At 46.4% G+C, this 25,641-nt stretch overlaps 1 protein-coding gene and 2 long non-coding RNA genes across 3 annotated transcripts; 1 reads left to right on the top strand and 2 right to left on the bottom strand.

Moving 5' to 3' along the window:
- Positions 1–250: 250 nt before the first annotated feature.
- Positions 251–5,690, bottom strand: LOC119769689. The gene is made up of 3 exons (XM_038263074.1): positions 3,921–5,690; positions 2,745–3,879; positions 251–2,700 (listed from the first exon to the last, which is right to left on the bottom strand). The coding sequence occupies exons 1-3, from the start codon at positions 5,688–5,690 to the stop codon at positions 251–253; spliced, it is 5,355 nt and encodes a 1,784-aa protein (XP_038119002.1).
- Positions 5,691–6,234: 544 nt separating this feature from the next.
- On the bottom strand, positions 6,235–9,280 carry LOC119765082. The gene is made up of 2 exons (XR_005276489.1): positions 8,686–9,280; positions 6,235–6,567 (listed from the first exon to the last, which is right to left on the bottom strand). It is a non-coding gene; the product is annotated as an uncharacterized LOC119765082 (long non-coding RNA).
- Positions 9,281–15,821: 6,541 nt separating this feature from the next.
- On the top strand, positions 15,822–17,326 carry LOC6044490. The gene is made up of 4 exons (XR_005277003.1): positions 15,822–16,120; positions 16,177–16,482; positions 16,540–16,973; positions 17,036–17,326. It is a non-coding gene; the product is annotated as an uncharacterized LOC6044490 (long non-coding RNA).
- The last annotated feature ends 8,315 nt before the right edge of the window (positions 17,327–25,641 follow it).

Below are 25,641 nucleotides of genomic sequence, written 5' to 3'. Positions count from 1 at the left end.
GTGAAAAATCTCCACTTCTCTCTCTCTCTTTCTCTCCTCCTTCTGCTCGTTTGCGCGCGCTTCCGTTGCGCGCCAATTCCCACCTTCTCGATCGTTCCTTGCGTCGTCGCAGGCGGCGACGAGGGGTGTCGCGTTGGTGAGTCGATCGCATCAAGCAGTGTTGCCGACCGAGCTGTTTTTTTTATTGCACGTCAAGATTTTGCGAAGGACGGAAGCGTAGCTGACATTCTCCCCCGCGGCTGCATTCCAGCTAATCTGAAGCACCGAAGCGCTCCAGAAGCCGGTCGTTGTCCACGGTCGGCAAGGGTGCCAGTTTGGATACCGACCGCTTGAAGACTGCTCCAGAACCGGTTTTCACGTCCACGACACGCACCAGCGCGTCCATTCCGGGGTAAGTCTCGACGATGATGCCGACCTTCCAGGTCTGCGACGGAAGGTTGTCCTCGACGAGGAGGACCAGCATTCCGGGCTGCAGATTGTGCGATTTCTTGGTCCACTTCGCACGGTTCTGCAGACTTGTCAGGTACTCTCTGGACCAGCGGCCCCAGAAGTCCTCACGAAGCTTGTCCAGGTACTCCCAGCGGTTCAGACGGTTGTCCGCGACACCGCTACGGGAGGGCTTGGCGACAGGACGCAGCGGCCTGCCGAGTTGAAGATGCGCCGGAGTTATCGGAAGGGGATCTCCGGGGCTGTCCGACAAGCTGAAGAGCGGCCGAGAGTTCAAGACCGCTTCAACGTGCGTCAAGATGGTAGCAAATTCTTCGAAGGTAAGCACCGCATTCTGCAGCGTTTGTTTCAGGTGTGTCTTGACGCTCTTCACGCCCGCCTCCCACAATCCGCCGAAGTTGGGAGCCCTGGGCGGGATGAAGCTCCACTCGATTGCCTTGGGCACGAGCAAATCCTGGATTCCACGCTTCAGAAGGTCCTGCTTGAAGAGCTCGTGCATTTCGCGCAAAGATCGTGACGCCCCGACGAAATTCGTCGCGTTGTCGGAGAAGATCTTGCGCACCATGCCTCGTCGGTTGACGAAGCGATCCAGGGCGGCCAAGAAGGCCTCGGTTGTCAAGTCTGACACCAATTCCAGGTGGATGTTCTTGGTGACCAGACAGACGAACACGGCGATGTAGGCTTTGGTAAGTTTAGGTCTGTACTTGCCTTGTTTCACCGTCACAGGTCCAGCGTAGTCCACGCCGGTGTACTCGAAGAGGGCTGCAACGTTCACTCGTTCCGCTGGAAGCTGTCCCATGAACTGTTCAATCCTGCGTGGGTTGGCCTTGAAGCACTGCAGGCACTTGCGAGTCATGTCGCGAACTACGTTGCGCGCCTTCAGCGGCCAGTACTGCTGTCGAACGATGGCCAGGAGTCCGGAGGAGCCGACATGCAGGTTCTCTACATGCAGCGCTCGGACCAGCAACGTAGTCACGTGATGACGGGGCAGGATCACGGGATGCTTAGCCTCGTACGGGAGGCTCGAATGTTCCAGACGTCCGCCGACTCTCAGCAGACCGTCCTCGTCGACGATTGGTGCCAGGCTCGCGAGCTGGCTGGATGTTTGTTCGGTCTTCGCTAGGTAAAACTCATCTGGTAAGGCTGCCATTTGAATCGACCAGATGATGGACTTTAACGCCGCTCTCGTTTCAGGAACTGTCACGTAGGCGCACGTCGTCCTTGGTTGTCCAGACTTCTTGCTCCTGCAGTTCTGGACGAATCTGCGCACATAGCAGATCACGCGCTGGAGTTTCCGGAACTCGCCGAACCGTTTAAACACCGGCATCTCCTCGACGACGGTGACTTTGTAGACGATGGCTACCAGCCCTGGCAGCTCGTCGTCCTCGAGTTCGGGGGGTTCTTCAGGAACGTAGGCAGCGCTCGTCAGCGGTAGAAGACTCTTCCACCACTTCGGACACCGACTCAAGAGTTTGGGACTCATCCCTCGAGAGACGATGTCTGCCGGATTGTCGGCTGACCTCACGTAATTCCATCGGAACTTACCTGTGAGGTTGAAGATCTGGATGACGCGGTTACGCACGAAGGTCTCCAGAAGATTCGGATCCTTCTTCAGCCATGCGAGCACAATCTGGCTGTCCGAATACAGCTCGATAGCGGACAGCTTCAGATCCAGCGTTTCGATGACCTTCACGACGAGCCGCGCAAGCAACAGCGCTGCACACAGCTCCAGGTTCGGCACGGACAGCTTCTTTAGCGGAGCAACTCGGGATTTCGCGCACAACAGGTTGGCCTCGGCCGACCCATTCCCGCGGATGCAGCGCAGGTAGATGTTGGCTCCGTAGGCAACGGTTGACGCGTCAGCGAACCCGTGCAGCTCGTGCAGAACCGTGTTGGGCACCACGACGCATCGTGGCACACGAATGTCGTTCAGCGCTGTTAGAGACTCTCGAATCTCGAACCACTCACACAGAAGCTCTTCGTTTAGTTCGGTAGCCCAGTCCATCTTGCTGGCCCACAACTTCTGCATAAACACTTTGGCCAGCACGATGACTGGGGCTACGAAGCCCAGTGGGTCAAACACTTTCAGGATGTCCGAAAACACTTTCGCCTTCGAGACTGGTTTGTCGTCGCACTCTTCCAAACAGTTCACAAAACGAAACTCATCCTCGCGTGGGTCCCACAGGACACCCAGAGCCTTGATGGCTTCGTTCGCACTGTACTCTTCGATCGGTTTCGGCTTCTCCCGATCTTCTTCAGGAACACACTTCAACACTTGCTCTGAGTTAGAGCACCACTTTTCACTGGGAAACCTCCCTCTTCCAGGATCTTCTTCACTTCCAGCACAAGTTTCACTGCTTCCTTCTCGTTGCTGGCTCCGGACAGCATGTCGTCGACATACATGTCCTCGATCACGATCTTGGCGGCTGCTGGGAACCGGCCTTTCGCCGACTCCGCCTGCTCCACCAGACACCGCATTGCGAGGAACGGGGCGCTCGCCGTTCCGTAGGTCACGGTGTTCAGCTCAAGCACTCGCAAGCGCTCGTTCGGGTCCTTCCTCCAGAAGATTCGCTGGTACGGCGTATCGCTCGGATGCACACGCACCTGCCGATACATCTTCACCACGTCGGCGGTGAATGCGACCGGATGGCGACGGAACCGCAGAACGATGGAGAACAGGTCATTCTGGACGGTCGGTCCCACCTTCAACACATCGTTCAGGGAGTACTTGCCGGCCTTGGCGCTGGCGTCGAAAACCACCCGCAGCTTCGTGGACGAACTGGACGGTTTGAGCACAGCGTGGTGCGGCAGGTAGTACTTACGCACTCCTGGTGAATCTTGATGCTCATAAATCTCCTTGCAGTGACCCAGCGCCTCGTACTCCTCGACGAACGCCGTGTACTGCTCTCGGAGTTCCGGGTTGCGCGACAGACGGCGCTCCAGCAGGTTGAATCTCCTCAACGCCTGGACTCGGTTGTCGCCCAGCTCAAGAACCTCGTCCTTGAACGGCAACTGGACGACGAAGCGGCCACTTTCGTCACGGCCATGGGTGCCGCGAAAGTGCTCTTCCACTTCTTGCTCTTCGTTGGTTTGCAGTTGCTTGTCTGCTAGTTCTTCAACCAGCCAGAACTTCTCGATGGCGTTGTTCAGCTGATCCTTCAACGTGATGTTCGAGTGGACGACTTGGCAACTCAGCTGCTGGAACGGGTCGTACACGCCGGTCACGATCCAGCCCAGATCGGTTTCACGCAGAGTCACGGTGCCGTTCGCCAGTTTCACTCGATCCGTTCGCAGCAAGTCCCACACGTAGTTCGACGCCATGACCAGGTCAATCTCGTGCGGCTCGCTGAACTTCGGGTCTGCCAGGAACACGTCATTCGGGATGTGCCAAGCAGCTGTCTCGATTCTTGCCGACGGGATCCGTCCCGTTGGCTTGTCCGAAATCAGGCACGAGATGTTGTCTTGGAACTCACAGTACCTCGACGAGAAGGTAAGGTTGACTCCTTCTTTGCTTGCGTCTTCACTGCGTTGGCTCCAACGACCGTCACGTTGCACTTTTCGAAGGTTAGACCGAGGGTTCGTGCCATCGCCTCCGACAAAATGTACGCCTGGGAACCGGAATCCAACAACGTTCGACACGGATGGAACCTGCCGGCCTTGTCCGCCACGTTGATGATCGCTGTCTGCAGCAGAACCTGCTGCGGTGACTTCAGCGCTCCGCTGCTGAAGAACGAGGTTGCCTGCTGCTCGTAGTCGTTCACTTCCGGCGCACCCGTGTCGCTGGGACCAGCCTTCACGCTGGCGGATGACACTGCTGACGGCGCCTTCGCTGATACCGGAGCCGCTTCTGGTTTCGGCTTGGTTTGCTGCTGGTTCTTCTCCTGGTGCAACAAGCTGTGGTGCTTCTCACCGCACTTACAGGATCGATCCGACGGACACTGTCCAACTCGGTGACCCTTGCGCAAGCAGTTGTAGCACAGCCTTGCGTCACGTACCTTCGACCATCTCTCCGCAACACTCATGCCGCGAAACGAGCCACACTTGTAGTTCGCGTGAGACCCGTCACACAGATCGCACTCGGCCTCGTTGGATGTCGCGGCTGCCGAGGTGATCTTCGCCGATGTCTTCGAGGACTGCACCGCCTTGGGAACTGCCGACCGGACCGCATACGACGCAGGGGCAGCTAACTCGCACCGTTCCAGGATGGCGCACCGCTGCTTCAAGAATTCGATCGTCTGCGCATACTTCGGGAGTTCACCCTTCTTGACGGTAGCTTCCCACTGCTCGCGTGTCTCACGATCCAAGCAAGACGACAGAATGTTGACGACGAACAACTCCGATACACCCAGCAACTCCTGCTTGTGGTACCGTAAGTTTTCAACGTGTCTCGAACACTCCTCGTACAGCTCTCGCAGCTCCTTTGACGACTTCTTCGCCATCCTTTTTAGCTGCAAGATCCCGTTGATGTGGATGTCGATGATCAGGCGTCGGTTCTCGTACCGGTCCTCGAGGATCTCCCACGCGTGCGCATAGTTGTTGTCCTGAAGCGTCTTCGTGTCGATCATGCCCGTCGCTGCACCCACCAGAGACTTGTCCAAATAGTGCAGCTTGATGGCGTCCGAGTCTGGCGAGTTCTTCATCAGCTCCAGGAACATCGACTTGAACTTCGGCCAGTTCTCGTACTGGCCGTCAAACGTTGGAATCGGTGCACGCAAAGGCGTCTGCTGAACAATCACCTGCTGACCAGCCTGTCCGGCAGGGACGACTGCTTGGGCACGATTCGGTGGTGCTGTGAGCTCAACGATCTTCTCCAGCACCTCGTCGTAGAGCTGCTCGAAGTCCAAGAACCGTTCGGCGTTCTCGGTCCTCTGCTCTTCCGACAACCTTGCGTCCATAATATTGTTGTTAAGGCTGTTGTACTCACCGTAGTACTTTTCAGCGTTCGCCTTGCAGACTACGATCCGCGCTGCTGGGATTCCAGGCTGGCCGAGGACAGTCCTGACCCGCGTCAACTTGCCCTTCACATGTCCGCGCCTGTTCAGCAACGCCTGCACTGCTTCGTCCGCCATTTTCCGCTTGCTCTCCGTGTGCCGTTGCTTCGGAGTCAGCGGAAGTTGAACCACCACGGGCTTACGGTCTTCCGGTTCCGGTTTCTTCTGAACACTGGCTTCTTGCTCAGATTCCTCGCCTTCTTCCGGTTCTACTTTCGGCTCGGTGTTCAACCCCAGGAAACTACGCCACATCCGCCGGGATGCAGCTCACTTCACTTTTTCGGGTTCCAAGATGGCGGCGCACACTCTCTTCTCGCCGAACACTCTCTTGCTGGCGTTTTCAAGATGGCGGCCCACGCTCTTTTCACCGAACACTTTTCACTTTTTGCTCCAGTGGTTTTCGGACCACCTTCCACGCACTTTTCTGCTCGAGTAGCAACGCTACCGTCCACGCAATGTTCTGCTTCGGTGGCCAATCGCGACCACTGTCCACACTTCGCACTACCGGCGGCCAATCCGACCTCTTCCGGTGCACTGTTTGCGCGTTGCTGGAACCTCCACACAACCGCGTCACTTTCACGCTGTCTGGGCCACGTGAAACGCCCTCCGGGATAAGCGACTTCCGGACACTTCACTCCTCGCGACACTCCGGAATTCTCCGATTCCGACGGACTTACCGATAGGCACGGTCTATCCGGCTCGTAAGGGCTAAATGTTGGGGCCAAATCTCCCAACTAGATCTTCGGGTGGACTGTATTAGGGATTTTCTCCGGGTGATCAAAAACACTTTGCGGAATTCACTTTTCCTAACAAAAACTTTATATTTCTGATCACTATTTACATAAGCACGCGTTGCGAACTGGAGTGAAAAATCTCCACTTTTCTCTCTCTCTCTTTCTCTCCTCCTTCTGCTCGTTTGCGCGCGCTTCCTTTGCGCGCCAATTCCCACCTTCTCGATCGTTCCTTGCGTCGTCGCAGGCGGCGACGAGGGGTGTCGCGTTGGTGAGTCGATCGCAGCAAGCAGTGTTGCCGACCGAGCTGTTTTTTTCATTGCACGTCAAGATTTTGCGAAGGACGGAAGCGTAGCTGACAATAATTAAAAAGACAAATGCTCCAGATGGTTCCATTGCTGAAAGAAAAGGAATAGGATAAGGAAGGATATAAACATTTAAATAAATCATCTAGTGAATAGATAAATGTAGGCATTAAAATAGAAGAAGATTCCCGGAAGCTGGAAGAAAGATAATTATATTTTAAAGAAAAATTCTTCAGATGGTTCCATTGCTATTTCAGTAACTGTCGTTAGTCCATGAAATTTGATCATATATGGTATGGAGGAATGGTAGAAAAAAGGACAAAGAATAGGAATGACATAAACATTCAAATAAATCAAATGAAGAATAGATAAATACATATAAGCAGTTCATTTATAAATGATCCAGGAAGCTGTAAAAAAAATTAAACACAATTTTAAATATTGTTGCCGCTGAACTGATAATTGAAAATAATTGAAATTACTTCCTACCCACGTCCTGCATCATGCACACCTAAAAAACGTCAAACAAAAGAAAGACAAAAATCGCTGCTGCACCACTTATTGCCTCCACTGCTGGCACTGAACCCGCAACCTTTGGAGTGTTAGCATTCACACAAAAAACATTAACATTAATTGAGTAAACATTGGCACAAAATCCGCTTTGTAAATGCCACCTCGATACCCTTCAAGAGGTTTCCCTGGGAAAGATATACTTTTTACCAAAATGTACACCAAATTTCCATACAAACATACAAAAAAGAACAAATCAAATCATAACAACAATGAAACATATCAAATTCTAAGTATTCCAAATGATTGCACATCTGCCAACAATATTTATAAGGGTGTCACATAAATTACACCAACAATAACGATTCTTGCAAAACAACCTTCAATCACTATTTCAAACGCACTTTCAACTGTTTGTTTACATAAGTAAACAATCTAAACAACACAACACTTCTCCCAACACAAACTTAACAACGAAAATCAGCAGCCGCCGATTAAATAACAACACCCACCGAAGCTCGTTGAAAACTGACTGAAATGTCAAATTCGAAATAAATTCCTTCAGATGCAAACCGCCACGGCAATCAGCCTTTGGCTCGCCGCGGCGATTGGGGGCGAACGATATTGAAACATTTCAGCGATCAGTTTGAACCACCCAGGCGATGCGCCCATGGCACGCCAAGGCAGATGGAGGGCGGACGAAATTGAAAAATTTCAAATGTCAAATTTCAACCGCCCAGACGGCCCGCCCTCGGTCCGCCAGGGCGGTTCTAGGGCGGACCACACGATCAGTAACGGCCGCCGATGCGTAACGTCCGCACTGAGTTAATGTGGGCGTAAGCTGCGCGTTTTTTTTCCGGAATGCCAAGTTCGACCACGTTATGCGTCTGAGAAACGCCGGGTTAATCGATTCAGGGCGCAAACGCGCAAGAGGAGAAAGTTGAGCTTGAGTAGGTATGAGGTTCGGATCGGGGATTCAATTTATTAACAGGTTTATATGAATGTTTTACCTCCTTTTTCACGCGAAAGGAGAAATTCTAGGGGCAGGACACACCCAATCGATTATTTTTTCGCTAATCAATTAGCGCTGATTTGTTGTTGATTAGCTAATTAATTAGTGGCTATTTGACAGAGCATTCACACCTCGTACACAGAAAAAAATATGTAAATTTCCACGTCATGTAAACTATGTTTTAAATGTAAACTTGGTACATGTAAAAATAAAAACATATGTAAAATGTTAAATCAGATGTAAAAGGCGATCATGTAAAAATATATCGCATGTAATCTATGAATCAAATGTAAATGAAACAGTTTTTGCCATTTATTTACACATCTGAAACATGTAAATCTTGAAAGAATGTAAATAACAATCAATGTAAATTTGAAACAAATGTAAATTTTCATTGCGACTGCCAAGTGACAGCTAATCAAAATAAAACAGTTCAAGTGTGTTGTTTTTAGGAAGCGGTCGTTCAAAAACATCCATAGATTGATTCGATTTTAAAATTAGAATATTTCGTGTCAAATTTAGTTGTGTTTGTAACGATAAGCGAATTGGAAGCGGTGTCCAGGTGTAACATCAGGTAAGAGAAAGTCAGACGTGAAAATAAGTTCACCGGTGGATAGATTGCTGCTTTTAGAATTTTCAAACAGTTTTGACTGTTATTTTGCCTAATCTTGATCCTAAAAGTATCCAACCTTTTTAGCGCATCCACTCCAACGCGGAACCACTCATTTTCTGCAAACGTATTCCCATCAGCTGGACCCTTCGGAAGCGGCCGTAATCTTCAGTATCAGCATCTGACTTCCACCGGTCAGCCAACCAACGCCGCGTACGCAATTGGCCATACCGACCTCGGGCATCCGGAAGTCGACATCGCAGAATACGCTCGGAAGCATCAAACTACTTTTTTCTTCAACCCGTTGTGCGCGTGCAATTTGAACTTCGAGGTGATTCTTCCGGGGCAAATGGGGACAGTTTGAGGTTGTGCTAATTTTCGCTCTACATTCTTCCTCGAGTGCACAAAGCTGGAGATGTCCGCAATGTAAAAAATCCAGCCGGATCGATTCCATTAACCTGGAACATTCCGCAACTCCAGTGCCTTCTGGGCTCTCCAAAAACACCGGCTGATCGGAGCAGGGATGCTTGTCGTTGGGCCACTGGCAGCTTAATTTCTGATCACAATTTCAAACTACTTTTGATGTTTTTTAATGTTTTTTGAAGAAATCTATAGAAACACATGCATTTTTGTGATTTTTCTCCTTAGATGTTCTGTTTTTGTCAGCGCTTTCTTTTCGCTTTGTTTCTTTTCGTCAACAGTGCCACTGCAGTGACAGTATTATCGACGAACAAGTTTTGCTGCATGGGCAAATAGCCAGCTCCCAGTCAACTCAATCGGAATTCGGAAACGGAATTCTATTCGAATCTGTTACGTATTCCGTTTTTCAAACGCAACAACCGATTCCGTGTACGTATCGGTTGTTGCGTTTGAAACGGAATACGTAAACGATTCGAATTGAATTCCGTTTCAGAATTCCGATTGAGTTAACTGGGCTGTTCCTGATCAAGGTATACGAATTAAAGGCTGGCAATCGGCCTTTTTTATATAAAATTTTAAATTTTGTTTAAAATAAATCTAGAAATTTAAAATTTAATAAACCCAGGTTCTTTTCTCAAAATTTGAGAAAAATAGTTTACTCACTGAGCTGTTTTTTATCTAAAATTTTGTGAAAAGCACCTAGTTTTTTTTTGAACTTAAATTTCTAGCGATTTTTTAATAAGGTTCTGAAACATTTTTTTTTCAATTTTAGCTTATTGAGTGTATTTAGCGCATTGAGTCAGGGGTATTTTGAAAGACTCAAAAACAAGATATGGAAATTCAAGATTTGTCGAACTTACAGATACAAAGTAAAGCAAAATAATGTAAAAGGGCCGAAGCCGAAGTGTAAACAAAGAGTATATCTTGCTCATGTCAGTTGATGTTTACATTAGGAACGAGTTTACACTTCGGCTTCGACCGAACTTGAATTGACAAAAATTAAAATATATATCAATATATTGTCCGTTTCTTTCAAAGATACACGCCGCGCGGCATTTCAGAATGTGCCATAGACGTTGTTGCCAGCGATTTTCTGCACTTTTAGTGCAATAAAAAACATACCCGGCAACAATGCCATGCAATTCGAACAAGTAGATCAACAAAAACAAAACGCACAGTATGGGATTTGACAGCGCGCATTTGCCGAAAGTGCGGCGCGTCGTTTCGAGGCTGGTTTGCCGCGTGTCCTTTTCGGGAATACGTGCAATAACTAAATTTAAAGCATTTGGCGCATTTGGGCACTAATAAGAAATAAAGCTTAATCTTTTGAATATTTTTTTAAAATTATATTCAACTAAAAAAATCTGGCCTCGTACAAATCTGTGCATCTGACATCCCTAGTTTGGTTAAAAGCGCCAGCCCTAGCAGCAAAAGTTTTGAAACACAATTTTGACTACGCCCATGTGTTTCAACCAACAGAACAGAAATGCAAAACAGAATGTCAAAAAACATAAAAGCCACACGCTTACTGGGGGAACTCAATTTTTAAGTTCGTTCAATCAAAATGAAGTTCGGTTCAGCGATCTCAATTTTGAGATGGGATTGTTTTGATTTTCATTGTCAAAGTTGAGATCACTTAACCGAACTTTATTTTGCTTGGTGACTTTGCCGAAATCTAAAATGTGACGTTCCTGGACTTAGCGTTTTCAAAGAGGGTGTTCTGGTAAGTTTGCTAAAACGAATCTTGTAAATATTTAGAGTAGTTCTTAGTTAGGTTTCGTTCATTTATCTTTTACAGCAATGGTGCGGCTTGGTGCGCAGGGTTGACATCGAAGAGGAACCGAAAACCAAGGAGCAGTTTGTACGGGGCGTTGCCAGGACGATGGTTCTATCGAAAACGGCCGTCCCGCCTGAACCATCCCGTCCCTCTTGAAGTGGCCGGCCGGTAAAATATGGACGAACTGGCAAACGGATCGACGAACTTGATGGGTTGGACCCGGCAGGACGGTGACACTTGAACAACCGCCGGAAGCAGGTAAAAGCGATTGTTGACAGCACCGTCGACTGAGCTGGGGCGAGGGGGTGTTACCGGATCCGGAAGCAGAGTTCCGGACCGCGTGCTGTTTATGAACAAGCCTTGGTCGGGCGGAAGGCCGTGATTTTGTAGCTTTGGGACGAGCTGGTATAGGAACACATTTTTACTTAATGATGCGTAACGTGCTGGTCAAGGGCACCTGCAGGACGGTCATTACTTTGAAGGCGATTCCAATGACGCTGAAGTAACCAACCAGATTTGTTTGAGACGGGTTATCTTTCTATCGAAACCCAGCAGGAATTTCGTGGTGAGGTTTGGTAGTAACATTCCGACTTTAATTTGCCGCACAGGAAGACAACTTTTCTGCGGTATGTCGATTCCTATGCTTATGCCGGATTCTGGAAGTGAAAAGAGAAGAAGCGTTTCGACGAGGGAATTTTTCCATGAGGTCCCAAACGTACAGCTTGCCCACAGCGCTGCGGCCAGAAATAATCACGTTTCCTGTTCCGGGAATCATCCTGAAGCTGGAATCAGAATCTGAATATTTTTCTATTCTTATTTCAGCGTGGAGCCAAGGTGACTTAAACGTCGGATTCGGGTCATGCATGAGTTTGGGCCGTCGTTACGCGGGAGACCCAGTCGCAACCCGGAGTAGCTGTTCGACGCCTTGGTCCAGAAGCACTAGCGTGCCCAGGGTGGGGCAACATGGGGCAGTTGCCCCACCATCCTCGGAAATTTGTTCTAAAATTGGGCAGGGGGTGTCCATAAACGACGAAATTTTCAAAACTCTAATATTTTTGCCCTACCTTCCTTGAGGACCTGGGCACGCTAGTGTCCAGAAGGATCGTGGGTGCCAGTTTCTTCTAGCCGGGAGAAATGTATTGAGTTCGGATTAAGCCGAGTGCTGAGTGTTGGCAGATGTTTACGGAGTTGGAGCTCTTCGGGAGGAGCAAACCGCGAGGATGCTGAACCATCTTATCGTCAACACATCGCGGTTGATTTCCTTAAGGAGCATTAGTCGAATCCCAGCTTGATGATAGCATATTTGGCCAAGGTTAACGGAGGTCTGCAGGTGCTGGACGGTCTGACGAGTTGTTAACCAGAAGTTATTCAAAGAATACTCGAAAACACCCGGAACTGCTGTTTGATTTCCAGCAGCTGTCGATCCTCTTCGAAATCGTCAAGCATAACATCAGCTTCATGATCGAGGTATTCCAGCTGATCAAAACAATGAGATTTGCCTCCGGCACGCTCGCTTCAAGATCCGCGAACTTTTGCTTGTCTCCGACACGACGATCTGCAAGATTTATGTGTCCACCGTCGATCTACACTACACCTCGCGTTCAAGGCGAACAGCCGCATCTCCTAGGACGACTGGCTCGAGAGGCTGGGGTGGCTAAGCAACGGGCTGCTAAAAGAGTTCAAGAGCTGCGAAGTTGCCACACGCTGCCCAAATCTACCCGCAGTTGTTGAAGGTGCTGTTCAACATGACGATCGTGTCCTGCCGGGCAACTAGAAGAAGGAGCTGTCGACAAGTTCGAGGCAGCCGCTCTTGAATTTGGCTTAGTTACGGAGCACTACATGAAAGATTCGCTGCGGATCGATCCGAAGGTTCTTGGTGAGCGAGCGATGGATTGTCGGTCGTACACCAAGGCTCCCTACTACAAGGAGAAAGAGTTCCACAACATTAAGGAGAAGGATTACACCGTGGTGGAGTCGTTAGTCCTGATCAATTAAAAAGTTGCAGCAGAATGAGGCCGCCAAATGGCTGCTGGAGTACGCTAGGGAACATCGCAGTGGTCCTGATGAGTTGGATGCCCCATTCTGTCAAAGGGGAAGCTCCAGTTTGTCAACTTTATCCCCGAGGACACGCCGGACGGGTCGTTCTACGATCCTCGCTTTTATCACGGAAAGTCCGAGCTGGCGCAAACGCCGATCACGCGAGTACGGAGCGATGGTCCAGATATAGCAGCAGCTCGAGGAAGTCTTCGTCGACGAGTTGCAGCGAATCCCAGTTCACTATATGATCGTTATCCCTTCTAGCGACGTCCGGACGTGCCTCAAGAGCGAATTCCCAGTGTCTGTGAAGACCCTAGTAATACCAACTGCTTTACATTTTTTGTGAATTCCCGGAACACTCCCAGCGAGCCGGACATTAGTTTCGCGAGTTTTGCGAGTGGATTGCCGGCCAGCAAAGCGCGCGCAATCAATTAAACTCCCTAGCCGCAGACTTGAGTGCCGAAAAGAACTTTGAAGTGGAGGATAAGGATAAATCCGCCTTTTTCTTTGCGGTTGCTACATGAAGTTCGATCAGTAGCAGAACCAACTCCAAGGACTCAACTCATCCTTGGCATACTCGCGTGCTGCGAAATGCCACCAAATACGATTCCAACTGGTACAATACTTGGCATCTCTGGGCGTAATGAACTTCGAGGTCGTCCAAACCCAACAGCAGGAGGAAGACTTCCCGGTGGGGTAGAGACAAGAGAAGTGCTTTTCCATTCGATTAACCTCTCCCAAGGCAACTCCCTCCCTTCCTTCGCCTCCGCACTTTGGTTCAACTACGCCAAATTCTCAAAGGTCTTTGACGTCCTCGTCGTGGGCACGAGTGAGATCAAGATCAACACTTAGCTCCAAGTCAACCGGCAATTAATCGTCCGAATCGACAATCGCGCAATTTCGTCGGCGGAGGAACCGGACACCAAAGTGCAGTAGAAGTAGTTTCCGCGGGTCGTGTCAGGTTGCCATCTTAGAGTGCCAACTATCGTTTTCCGAATTTCTCACATTCTGCTTTATTAACCCTCAAATTTTCAATCTATCCATTTTCAGATCTTGAGCTCGTCAATGGTCCACTAGAAAATAGCCGTTTCGCCATCACCTGTCTCAGCACCGCATGCCCTCGGAGTGGTCAGCCGGTGAAATGCGAACGGACATACAAGGAATTGACGACCTTGGTGTGGAGGATCCGGAAGGACGGTGGCGTTTAAACGAGGCATAAGCGGTTGAAAGCGATCGTTGAAGGCACCGCCGCGGGAGGTCGTCCGGGTGAAGTGAAGACGCAGGGGGATCCGGAACCGGAGGCTGATTCCCGGGCCGCGTACTGTTGAGGAACAAGTTGTTAGTCTCGGCTGCGAGTTCACGGATCGCTGGCCGACCTTGAAAATTATCTTCGAGAATCATCCACTTGCTGGCTCGCGTCCCGAATAACCATCCCGGTCAGCTGCGAACCGCCGCTCTGCAAACACTCTGTTCGATTATGGTCTAGCTAGGACAAAAGTACCTCGTGTTTGTTACGCTCGCTAACAGCGTCATGATCAAGCACAAAATCTCCTATACCGAGTACAATAAACTCCTAGCAGCAGCGCCCTCGCCATTGACGAAAAGTTCGGCATCCGACAAGCCCGCTTCAAGAATCGTGAACTCGGCCTCCGACGCCACGTTGTGCAAGCTGAACGTGTCAACTGCAATCTACAGAACCGCCACGTTTCCTGACGACTGGCTTGAGTGACTGCGTCGGCTCAGCAACGGGCTGCTAAAAGAGTTCAAGAGCTGCGAAGTTTCCGTACGCTGGCCCAAAACTACCCATAGCTGTTGAAGGACCTGTTCAACGCGGCGTCAGTGTCCTGCTGGCTGTTGTCTAGGTTGAGGTAGGCAATGATGGTTCCGCAATTGGCCGATATCAAGTAGACGATCTAAATTTAGCTGAGTTAAGTGAGCACTTTACGAGAACGGTACGCTGCGGATCTTCCCGAAGATCATCGGCAAGCGAGCGATGGAATATCGGGCGTAGGTCAAAGCGTTCAACTACAAGGAAGAAAATAAAACATGAAGGAGAAAGAGACCGTTACAATTGGGAAGGAATGCACAAATTTGTCAAGTTTATCCTCGAGGAAACGCCGGACAGTTTGTTCAAAGAGGCCTACTCGCAGTTCACCACGGCGTGTACGAGCTGGCTTGAACGCTGATCGAAGACACGCGTGGTCTGCTCGATACGAAACCCACCGCGATGGACGAAGCGATGATGTGTGTCCAGATGCTGGCGGAGCTCAAGGATATCATTCAAGTACAGACAAAGTTGATCTCAGAACGACAGAAAAAGGTTAAGCAGATGTGGTTGGATCGATTTCTCGGCGGGCAACCGCTCGTCGACGATTGGCAGCGAATCTTTTATGATTATTCGCTGGGCGTCAACCCGGACATTGCCGTTCCTTCGTGGCTCCAGTTCGCATTTCTCCAAATTCCCGGAACATGCCCTACAGCACAGCGAGTTGGACATAAGCTTCGCGTCACCAAGCAAATTTGGAAGGCCGGCCAGTGAAAGCGCGCATTTCACCCTGGCCGTCCCCGCCGTAGAGAATCTTCCGCTCGTTCTATCTCTTTCTTACCCGGAGACTTTGACGCCCTCGTCGAGGACATGTGCATAATCGAAATCAACACCTGGCTCCAAGTAGTCCCGCAGCTTATCGCTTGAATCGAAACCCCGCGCAGCCCGTTGCACCAGATTGTAAAATAGTTAAACAAAATTAAGAATGAAATAAAATAAAACAAAAACAAGCACAGAACGATATTTTCATTCTTCCTATAATTTCGAACCGATATCCGTCCCCCAGAACCGTTTTTCTGCTTTCCTGGAGGATTTTTCCGGTACCCAGCGCATGTCAAATTTGAGATCAGTTTCACCATGTTAAAATTAAGTTCGGGTACTCGATGTCAAATTTGTATGGCTACGGTTTGCGCCGTTTTGCTTGGATCCACTCAAATTTGAGTTCCCTGGTAAGCGTGCAGATGAAATGGCAAAACATTTTTACAAACAGATAAGTGCCTCTGTTTTCGAAACGTTCCGGTTAAATCACGACTGCGATGGCATCGTGTGCGGTTCTCAAGATCGGCTGCAACAGGTGAGCGTGTAGTAGAAATTCATCTCGATCGGCCATCTGAACATTTCGATCGCCAGAACCACGTCAGATGCTTGGATTTGGGCCGGTAGGAGTGTCTCAACTACAAGCACACCCGTAATCGTCCGCAGTCTGGGACTGCTGGTACCGGTTATGACAGTCAAGTAAAACGCTAACCTTTTCGACTGCAAGACGATTTCCATCATAACCTACATTCCAGTTCCCAGGTGGCACCAATGGTGACAAATCTGCCACGACGAAACATCCAGCTCAACGAGGTCGAGGTTGGAGAGTTCCAAAATGTGCGAGAAAAAAAAAAAACAAAATACCCAATCTGGCGATCGTCATTCGCCACAGAAGGAAGGATGTGGTGTTTGTGCGGTCCAGACCGGAACTAGCGGTGCAAAATCGCTAGCTGATAATGCCCAGCTGCAGCCCCCAAACGACCCGGCGTATTCGAGTAGCCTGTATGACCGCGTACATGACGTGGTTTAACGAAGCCTCGCCAATCCATCCAGTTTGAAGGGTGAGTAGAGCGTAGATTTCAACTTATTCGATTTCAACCTCTAATCTTCTTCTTCAGGTTATCACGATCTATACACGTGTACGTAGCTGTGCCGCTGGTCCCGGAGGTTGCTGATAATCTTGCCTTGCAATACTGTCATCACACCGCAGCACAGCCGAGGTCGTTTGCCTTAACACAATTCATCTACTTGCAAAAATCCTAACTTGATTTTCCCGTCTTGGAACGCATTTGCCCCTCGCCCCTGGTGTTACCCTATAAGAACGGTGGCCACAAGTTGACAACGATCTAGCATGTGTGAATTATCCCGAGTTCAGCGTTGCGCATTGCGAGTTCTACAACTAATGAATATTCGGCTCCAATCCGGGCAGCATCCGCCATCAACATTCCGACCCTCGTCGCGATCCTGATCGCGTGACCTTTCTTGCGATAACTTATCATCAAGAAGAGGTTATTCTGCGTGGTGCCTCAAAATATCTTCAAACCATAACGAGGTGAGTTACTTTAGAGATTTCTTTTTTGCAAGCTTTGATTACAAACAATTTCTTTGTCGTAGAATTACATCGGAGAGTTAGAGAGCCGCAGACGATCATGGATATTTGTAAGAATAGGCTCCCCACGGTCATCAATACGATGGTGAATAAATGCCAGCCCTCTGGCACCACTGTAAACGTCTAGAACGTTTGACAATCACCAAAACCTCGAAGAGCCCACGCATTAGTATGTGTGAAGAGCCCACCATAAACAATGCATTGGATAGAGAATGTGCATTAGTATGTGTGAAGAGCCCACCATCAACAAAGCTTTGGATGAAGTAATATTGGTGTATTCTGATTGTTTACATCAAAATAGGAAATGGCGATCGCGAAAGAGGTCAACCAAAAATAATATTTTGGTGTAAATTTATTACAAAATTCCGTTGAAGTGGTCACGCGAGTTGTCCTGTATATCTAGGACAGATTTCCGGACATATTATGTGTGTGTATGAGGCCGGAGTCAAAGGAGCTCTTGAATCGGATGGCGGGATGAGCAGCCGGATAAGCAGGAGTAGTTTAACCAATTTAAAGCAAAATCCGATTCGACCGGGAAAATCTAGGACCGGGATCGCAAATTTCCACTCGTAAGTAACATTCTTTAAAGAGTCCTGGACATGCAAGCAAGTTGTCACGTGTGAAAAAGAACATAATTTAAAAAAGGTCTCTGCACTTTGTTTTTTTTTTCAAAATCTGACAGTAGACACCGTGGTTTTCTTCTTTGTTGTCTTCATGTTCGTTATCGAATATTTTGGTTTCATAAACATGGCGGCAGTGACAGAGGGCTGATAAATGCGCCACGCCGCAGACCTCAATTCGTAGGTAAATATGTTCTTTAGTGTTAAACTCACAAAATAATGTTCGATATCATCAACTAAAACAAAGCTCCGTTGCGAGGGGCGTGACAAAGGCCTTAATATATTAATTTTAAGCATTTAATACATTAAGGAATTAAATTCCTCATGTCATTTGACATTTGACAGCGCCACACCTGCTTTGAAAACATTGCTTTGCTTCGTTTCTCTTTCGCGCGCTCGATTGTCAAGTTTGTTTTGGTTCGGTTTTGGAAAAAATACGTCGATGTACGATCGAACATTTCTGAAGTTTTTTTCAAAAGGCCGCTGATTTCTACATATTGTTGGTCGCGGCGGAGCAAAAATGGAAGAAGGGGAGGAAAATGGGGGGCAGGACGATCCAAACGTGCCATTGGCGGAAAAGATGCAGCCGGCAGAGGGTGTTGGCTTGCGACAGCAGCGATTCCTTCAACACGTCGACACCGGGGGAAAAGAAATCGCACTACGAGCTCATCTCCGCATCTCTGACCTGAGTGCACTCAGGCTCGAATGCTGGAAGGATTAATCTGGCAAATGATTCGGATAGCGTTGCCACTTCAACGCTGGCAGGTTCAGCACCGGATGACTAGGAAGAGCGTCCAGGAGTGGACCAGTTTAATAAACGATAAGATGTGGTTAAATATTGTTACTCGGAGTGGCGGAGTGATTTTATTGAATAGTGAAAATAAAATAACCCAAATCTGTTGTTCAATTTATTTCAAAACTTCCACACTTCTGGAACCATGTTGAGTTTCTTGTTGTCGAGCTCGGTGTATAAAGATCGCTAAGGACTTTGGTGCAGAAACTGGGGCGATCCACTGATAGCTTTTTCGCCGGGCTCATGGTAGTACCAATGATGGAGGTCGTCACGGGACGAACGGCAACGGTAGCGACAACATCGAGGAGAACCACTTCTAGTTGGCCGCGCTTAACTTATCCAGCTGTTAAGCGGGAGGGCCGGTAAAGCCGGACCAAATCCACAGGAACATTTTTAACGAAATCTGTGGGTGGGAAGAATCGGAAGAATAAAATTAGGAACTGCTTTTTCGCCAGCTTTTCAATCGCCTTACCTTCATTGTGGCGTTCCTCAAAACAACGGAAGTGAGCATTCTCACCACCTCGTCACTTCTCGTTCATTCTCGACGCAATCCGCGCCGCATGTAGTTTGGGGAACCGAATGATGGTAATTGATCTCGAGGATTCGTTTGAGCAATTACAGCATCAGGAGTGCCTCAATGCGCCGCTCGAAGGCCCTTTTCCAACGCATCTTCCGGCCGGGCATGCTCCGATATCTGCTTATCCACTGCCTCCGGATCACCGTCCTGGAACCTGGATGGCGCTACGCACCGTTGTGTGTTGTTCCATTTCCGGTTCGTCTGCCCCGTGCTGGCACTTTCAAGTCAGCCTGCTTGTTGAGGACACAAATTTTGCACCAAACACAAAAACAAACACGCGTCATGTCAAACTGCCAAGCCAATGTAGTGTAAAGAGAGGTGACGATGTTTCGGTTGTAAACAAGCGTTAATATATTTAATTCCTACCGTTAATTAATTAAATAATTTAATTTCTTACTATTGTCGCGCCCTCGCTCTGTTGTGTCTGGAATCATGGAAACGGTTACAGATTCCAGATTCAGCGGAGCAAAAATTTTTTTGCTTTGGAAAGTTTACATTATTTTTATTGGAAATTAGCATTACATTTAGTGGAAATTTACACGTTTCTTGAATTGTTTTGCTTCAAGCATTTCCAATGAAAAGCATGTAAATTTCCGATGAAAGTAATGTAAATATACATCATTTATCATGATACCTTTTGGTACATGATAAATAATGTAAATTTACAGGAATATTTTTTTCTGTGTACCAAATGATCTTGACGTGTGACCAAACTCCGTTCTGTCAGTTCAATGTTTTGATTTGTTTTCTCGATGACCGCTGGCAAAATTTGTGTGCATTAACTGGTCAATCTGGCCAAGAACTCGTGTCCAGTCTACAGACTGTCGTGAAGGGACCCTCTGGATATCGAAAAGTCGGATGGTGAGTGGAACAGATGAAATTTAATAAATAGAACAGTAAGGTTATGTTTACAATTCCAGATTCCTCCCGGCTGCGTCCGGGCAACGATCGACAAAAACTCGTTCGAGCTAGCAGCTCCGGCCAGATCGTCGTCACTAGTAGAAGCAGCAGCAGTTCCGCGACAAAAGTGCTCCCCAAATATGCGGCAAATCGACACAACGATGACTTGGAACCAAGCTTGGAACTACTGCTGAATGTTTGTTCCATTCAACGAAAAGCAAGCCACTGTCCACAGCATTCAAGGGCGCTCTCCTAACGTCTCACCGTCCCACCACTTCGTCCGTAAACCTAAGTGATTAAGATTTCGACCCAAAAGTTGAAGCAATCAACCTCAGCTAAAATCGGACAAGCCAATCTAGCGGGTTGATTCGGACGACGGGGAACCCACGATGCCCACTTCGACTCACCTGCGCCAGCGGCTGGTACCGAGGTTGTGGTGGTCCGTTAGGGATGTGTCACCAGCCGAACCGGAACAATCCTCGGAAGCCGCGGAGAAGAAACTACAAGATAGTTCCTATCGCCTAGCCAGTGAATCCTTATCGACGCAATCGGACATCTCCTCCGAGGCAGCAAGTGAGTCAGAAAAAAAAATTGGCGGACCCGGAAAACTCTTCTCTGTGTACGGTCCGCGACGAAAGACTCGTGACGGTGAACAACGAGCTGCTCTACCTGAACTAGGTGGTGTCCGAGCAGGTTTCAGTCGAGGAAATTGTCCAGCTGTCAGCCGGCCTATGATGCCCAACATTCCAGGTGTCGATAGTGAACATGAGGCGGTTGACGTGGAATGTGCCTGTCGGAGCGGTTTAACGAAATACTGATCTAGGTGAACCAGATTGTTCGTCGCACTGATTTCTTATAAGAATTTAAATATTTTCACTTGTTCTTAATTTTTCACAATAGTTCTGTAAATCTTTACTCGATGAAATTTAATAAAAACCGTTCTTTTGGTTGTGTTTTTCTTAGGTGGGGTGGGGTGGGGGCAGAATGCTTCCGTTGCGTTGATGATGACATTTTCGATAGACTTAGCCGTTAGACAAAACGGAATCCGGTTGGCCACAACACCGCGGAACGGCAATATGACCACAGAAAGTGAAGCCGAAGCAGCCGAACACCAAACATTCGGAGTTTTAAGTTGGGATACGCGGATGAGCTTACGTTCTACAAGGTCAGCTTGGACAAGTTGATGGATTTGGTTTCTAATTGGCTGTATTATCCATGAGCAGCTGGAGCTCAAACTTTTCTTTGGCATTTTCATCAAATTGTTGAGAGATGTGGTGCTGGGGCGGGGGAACAGTCGTGAAGACGGAGCACCGATTGGCTCGAACATGAAGGTGCTCACAAACGAGGTGAAAGATTACTACCTGCACCGTCATCTGCTGCAAATAATCTGTCTCCTTGTTACGACGCCGTCGAGGATCGCGTCAGCTACGCCCCCGAAAGGATCTTCATTGGAACGTGTCCTCCGACATAAACTGCTACTCAGAATACTCAGGAATTGGCGTAGACTCCTTTGTTCCCGGCGACGGAATCTATTTTTAAAAATTTCCACGCCGCAACTTTACCGCCGGATCGGTTTGATTCCGCATAATCTGCTGCCCTGTAAATTCGTCGGTCGTTTGCACACCTCGATAACACCATCGTACTCCAATTGGCAATTCGTGGGCAATAGGTTCCAGAACCAGGTTGGCCACTTTGCATGGTTGCCTTACATTTGTCTAACGGCCGCAAGCACGATGAATTTTGCTATGTTGTGATGTTTTGACGTTTGTTCATCAGCCCAAGATAAAAGTGAAAAGGCAGGAATACACTAATCGATTAGCGATAATTCTAATCAACTAACTGTAATTTTTAATCAACTAGCTGGTAATTTTTGGTTGATTAGGGCATGTGTCTCACCCCTAGGAGAAATTACGGTCATATTCATGGTCAGAAACCTGAAAAAATCCTGCAAACCGGGTAACCCGTTAAACTTTGCCGCAAGCTGCACCGGAGGTGCTCCTTTTGCCTGCTGCTCTGAAGCTTTCTCCCGTTCTAACTCCGTTTTACGCGGTCAAAAGAGCAAATTCTTCGTTGAGGTAAGAGCTATCTCTTATGATGGCCAGATTTGACCGAAATTTCGACTAAGTATTTCTATTTTTCAAGAATTTTAGGATTGTTAGCAGAGAATAAGCGGAAACGCAAAAAAACTTCGGTCGTCAAAATGTGGTTCTTGTTTCAATCTGTCATCTGTCAAACCAAGGTGTCCAAATGCAGGTCGAAACATTTTTCGTTAATATATTGACGAAATATCAAAAACAACGTCAATATATTGACGAATGGTTAAAACTTTACCCCTAGGTTATGAACGTTATTTTGTGCAGCTTACAATGCCTCACCTTTAAACCTTCACAGATCCCCAAAATTCGTTTTCAATCCTGAGATATTCAATAACAACCAGCCTGATGGCAAGATTATCAAATTGTATGTATGGGCCACGATACTCACATTGGATGGCCCGTGGCCGCCGCTATTTGGTCGCTTTACCCCTCTGTCGCTAAATATAGGATAAAAGAGCCAGCAAATGTGCAATTGAAAAGATTTTTTTGTGTAAAATTATTTTAAATTTTGTTTTTGATGAATAATTTTGGATATGTTTTGTCAAAAAATAAATAACTAGATAAATAAAATATTATCCAGCTTGTGACAATAAACAACTTTTCCTTTAATTAGAAATCGAGTTCAAAAGGGAAACCATAACCATTTATGTTGGTCCGCACCGGGTCCTGAACTCCCGTTTACGAGGCGGAAGCGTTACCGCATAGCTCGGTCTTAACAAAAAAAAATAACTCTCAATAAATATCAATTTCAAATTACAAACCTAAATATAAAATAAACATGTTTTCAACTTTACTCTAAAATGGCCCTGTATGCCCTATTTTGTGCAACCAGTTTACGGAACGTTCATCCTATATGGATTGTCAAAAGCAAGGTTCACTTTTTGACAAGCTTGCCACCAGTCTGATGAAAACCAAAAAAGCTCCGCGGATTTTTGTCACTTTTCATATGAAAGAAGTTTCAATCTTGTCGTGCTATCTGGTCACTCACTGAAAATTGATGTAAGTGAGCAATTCTCTACGAAATCGGTCTTTTTTCTTCAATTTTAATATTTGTATTTTTTAATCCGACTGAAACTTTTTTGGTGCCTTCGGTATGCCCAAAGATGCCATTTTGCATCATTAGTTTGTCCATATAATTTTCCATACAAATTTGGCAGCTGTCCATACAAAAATGATGTATGAAAATTCAAAAATCTGTATCTTTCGAAGGAATTTTTTGATCGATTTGATTTCTTCGGCAAAGTTGTAGGTATGAATACGGACTACACTGGAAAAAAATAATAAACGGTAAAAAAAATTTGGTGATTTTTTTATTTAACTTTTTAACACTAAAACTTGATTTGCAAAAAAACACTATTTTTAATTTTTTTATATGTTTTAGAGGACATAAAATGCCAACTTTTCAGAAATTTCCAGGTTGTGCAAAAAATCATTGACCGAGTTATGAATTTTTTAATCAATACTGACTTTTTCAAAAAATCGAAATTTTGGTCGCAAAAATTTTTCAGTTTCATTTTTCGATGTAAAATTGTGAAATTTTGATTTTTGATTTTAAATGGGCGTAATATTCAATGTTTGACCTTTTTGAAATGTAAGTCTTGATTTGAAAATTTTGAAAATATTGTTTTCGAAAAGATCGGAAAATTTCACAAATGTTTCATATTTTGACATTGAAAATCGGACCAGTAGTTGCTGAGATATCGACATTGAAAAATGGTGGGCTGTTTGGGTGAGACTAAGAAAACATCAATTCAAAAAATCCTGTTTTTAAACCTTTTCATTGCAATATCTCAGCAACTAAAGGTCGTATCAACAAAGTCCGATGAAGCAAAATATAGAGAGTTTTCTCAGCTTTTCAAAAATATTTTTTTCAAAAGTGGGCAAACATGTGCACTAATTTAAAAAAATGAAAAACTGCGACTATTTTCAAAAAAGTTACATAAAAATGGCTATAACTTGAAAACGGTGCACTTTATCAAAATTTCACTACAGTACTTTTTGATTGCAAATTCAATTTTACATCGAAAAATGAAATTGAAAAATTTTTGCGACCATAATTTCGATTTTTTGAAAAAATTAGTATTGATTAAAAAATGCATAACTCGGTCAATGATTTTTTGCACAACCTGGAAATTTCTGGAAAGTTGGCATTTTATGTATTATTTTTTTCCAGTGTAGTCCGTATTCATACCTACAACTTTGCCGAAGACATCAAATCGATCAAAAAATTCCTTCGAAAGATACAGATTTTTGAATTTTCATACATCATTTTTGTATGGACAGCTGCCAAATTTGTATGGAAAATTATATGGACAAACTAATGATGCAAAATGGCTTCTTTGGGCATACCGAAGGCACCAAAAAAATTTCAGTCGGATTAAAAAATACAAAAAAAATCGAATGACCGAAATCCTAGAGAACTGCTCAAGTGTGACAATTGGCAAAGGGATTTCAGGTCAGGATGCGTTTGACGCATGTACAAGTTAGACTACCGTAAACATTTGTAATTATAACTCGGGACTCCAGTAACCAAATACAACCAAACTTCGGGACAATGCACGGAATGGTCAACCAAACAAACGGTGTGTGACATAGAAGTCAATTTTAGCTGATCCAGAATGTGCATCTTTTTTTTTAAGCGTGAATTTAAAAAAAAATAAATTTGTCTTTATTGAACTTTCTTATAATAATTACATTTCTTTTACATGCCAAGTGGTATGGCCTAATGCTCTTCATCTTTGTTGTATTTGTCGTTTTATTATTAACTGTTCACATTCATTTATTTATTTCAAATTGTTTTACATTATTGCATTGAATCGATTACATTTGGGTAAAAAAAAAGAAAAAAAAATACTTCAACAACTCATCCTAACTTAAAACTAAAAAATTAACTTCATTGAAATATTCAAAATCATTAGAACGAGTAAACTACGAACTGTATTTTAAGATGAATGCTCCAAGGGTTCTTTCTTGTTCCTGGCGAGAGACCGACAGACCGAACGGCCGGGGTGGGCTGGCCAGTCTAGATCGCGGTACCGAGCGCAAGCGTGTGCGGCAGGTTCGTCTTATGTCCGCGTATACTACATGCACGCAGAGCTACTACCGGTTGCGCGTGGTCCGTGCACTCACGCACGGGTACGACTGGTCATCCACGGATCTGGTACGTTTCGCCGAATGTCGTTTCGCCGACGGTCATTTCGCCGAATGTCGTTTCGCCGAATGGTACGTTTCGCCGAAAGTCATTTCGCCGAATGGACGTTTCGCCGAATTGGATAAAAAATAACTTTTTTGTACAATTTATGTTATTTGTTCGCTACAGTGCCATCTTGTAATTCACTCATGCAAACTTGAGAAGGAGTGGCAAGATAATAATATAATAATTTAAAAAGTAAAGAACGTCTCATGTTTCAAAGAATGCAAAACTCACAGAAATAATACAAATAATTTGCTTAAAAATGAAGAATGCAAAAACTATCAGAAATTTTTCTAAATGTTGTGACGAAAACCAAAAGAACTGCTCATGTTTGAAAGAATGCAAAAACTCCCAAAAATTATACAAAAAAATTGCTTGAACAACAAAGAATGCAAAAACAAACAGATATAATCTAAATAATAAGCAGCCAAT

Source organism: Culex quinquefasciatus, chromosome 1 (assembly GCF_015732765.1).
Source record: "Culex quinquefasciatus strain JHB chromosome 1, VPISU_Cqui_1.0_pri_paternal, whole genome shotgun sequence".
NCBI lineage: Eukaryota > Metazoa > Arthropoda > Insecta > Diptera > Culicidae > Culex > Culex quinquefasciatus.
This window is presented reverse-complemented; position numbering and strand designations above follow the sequence as displayed.

Bases quoted from the DNA above. Each gene is read 5' to 3' on its own strand.
- LOC119769689 (XM_038263074.1), bottom strand. From the start codon at position 5,690: ATGTGGCGTAGTTTCCTGGGGTTGAACACCGAGCCGAAAGTAGAACCG. The intron at 3,880-3,920 runs GTGAGTTCCAAG...ATTTCGGACAAG, and splicing joins TACCTTCTCGTCGAGGTACT to CCAACGGGACGGATCCCGTC. The intron at 2,701-2,744 runs GTGGTGCTCTAA...GTGTTCCTGAAG, and splicing joins GGGAGGTTTCCCAGTGAAAA to AAGATCGGGAGAAGCCGAAA.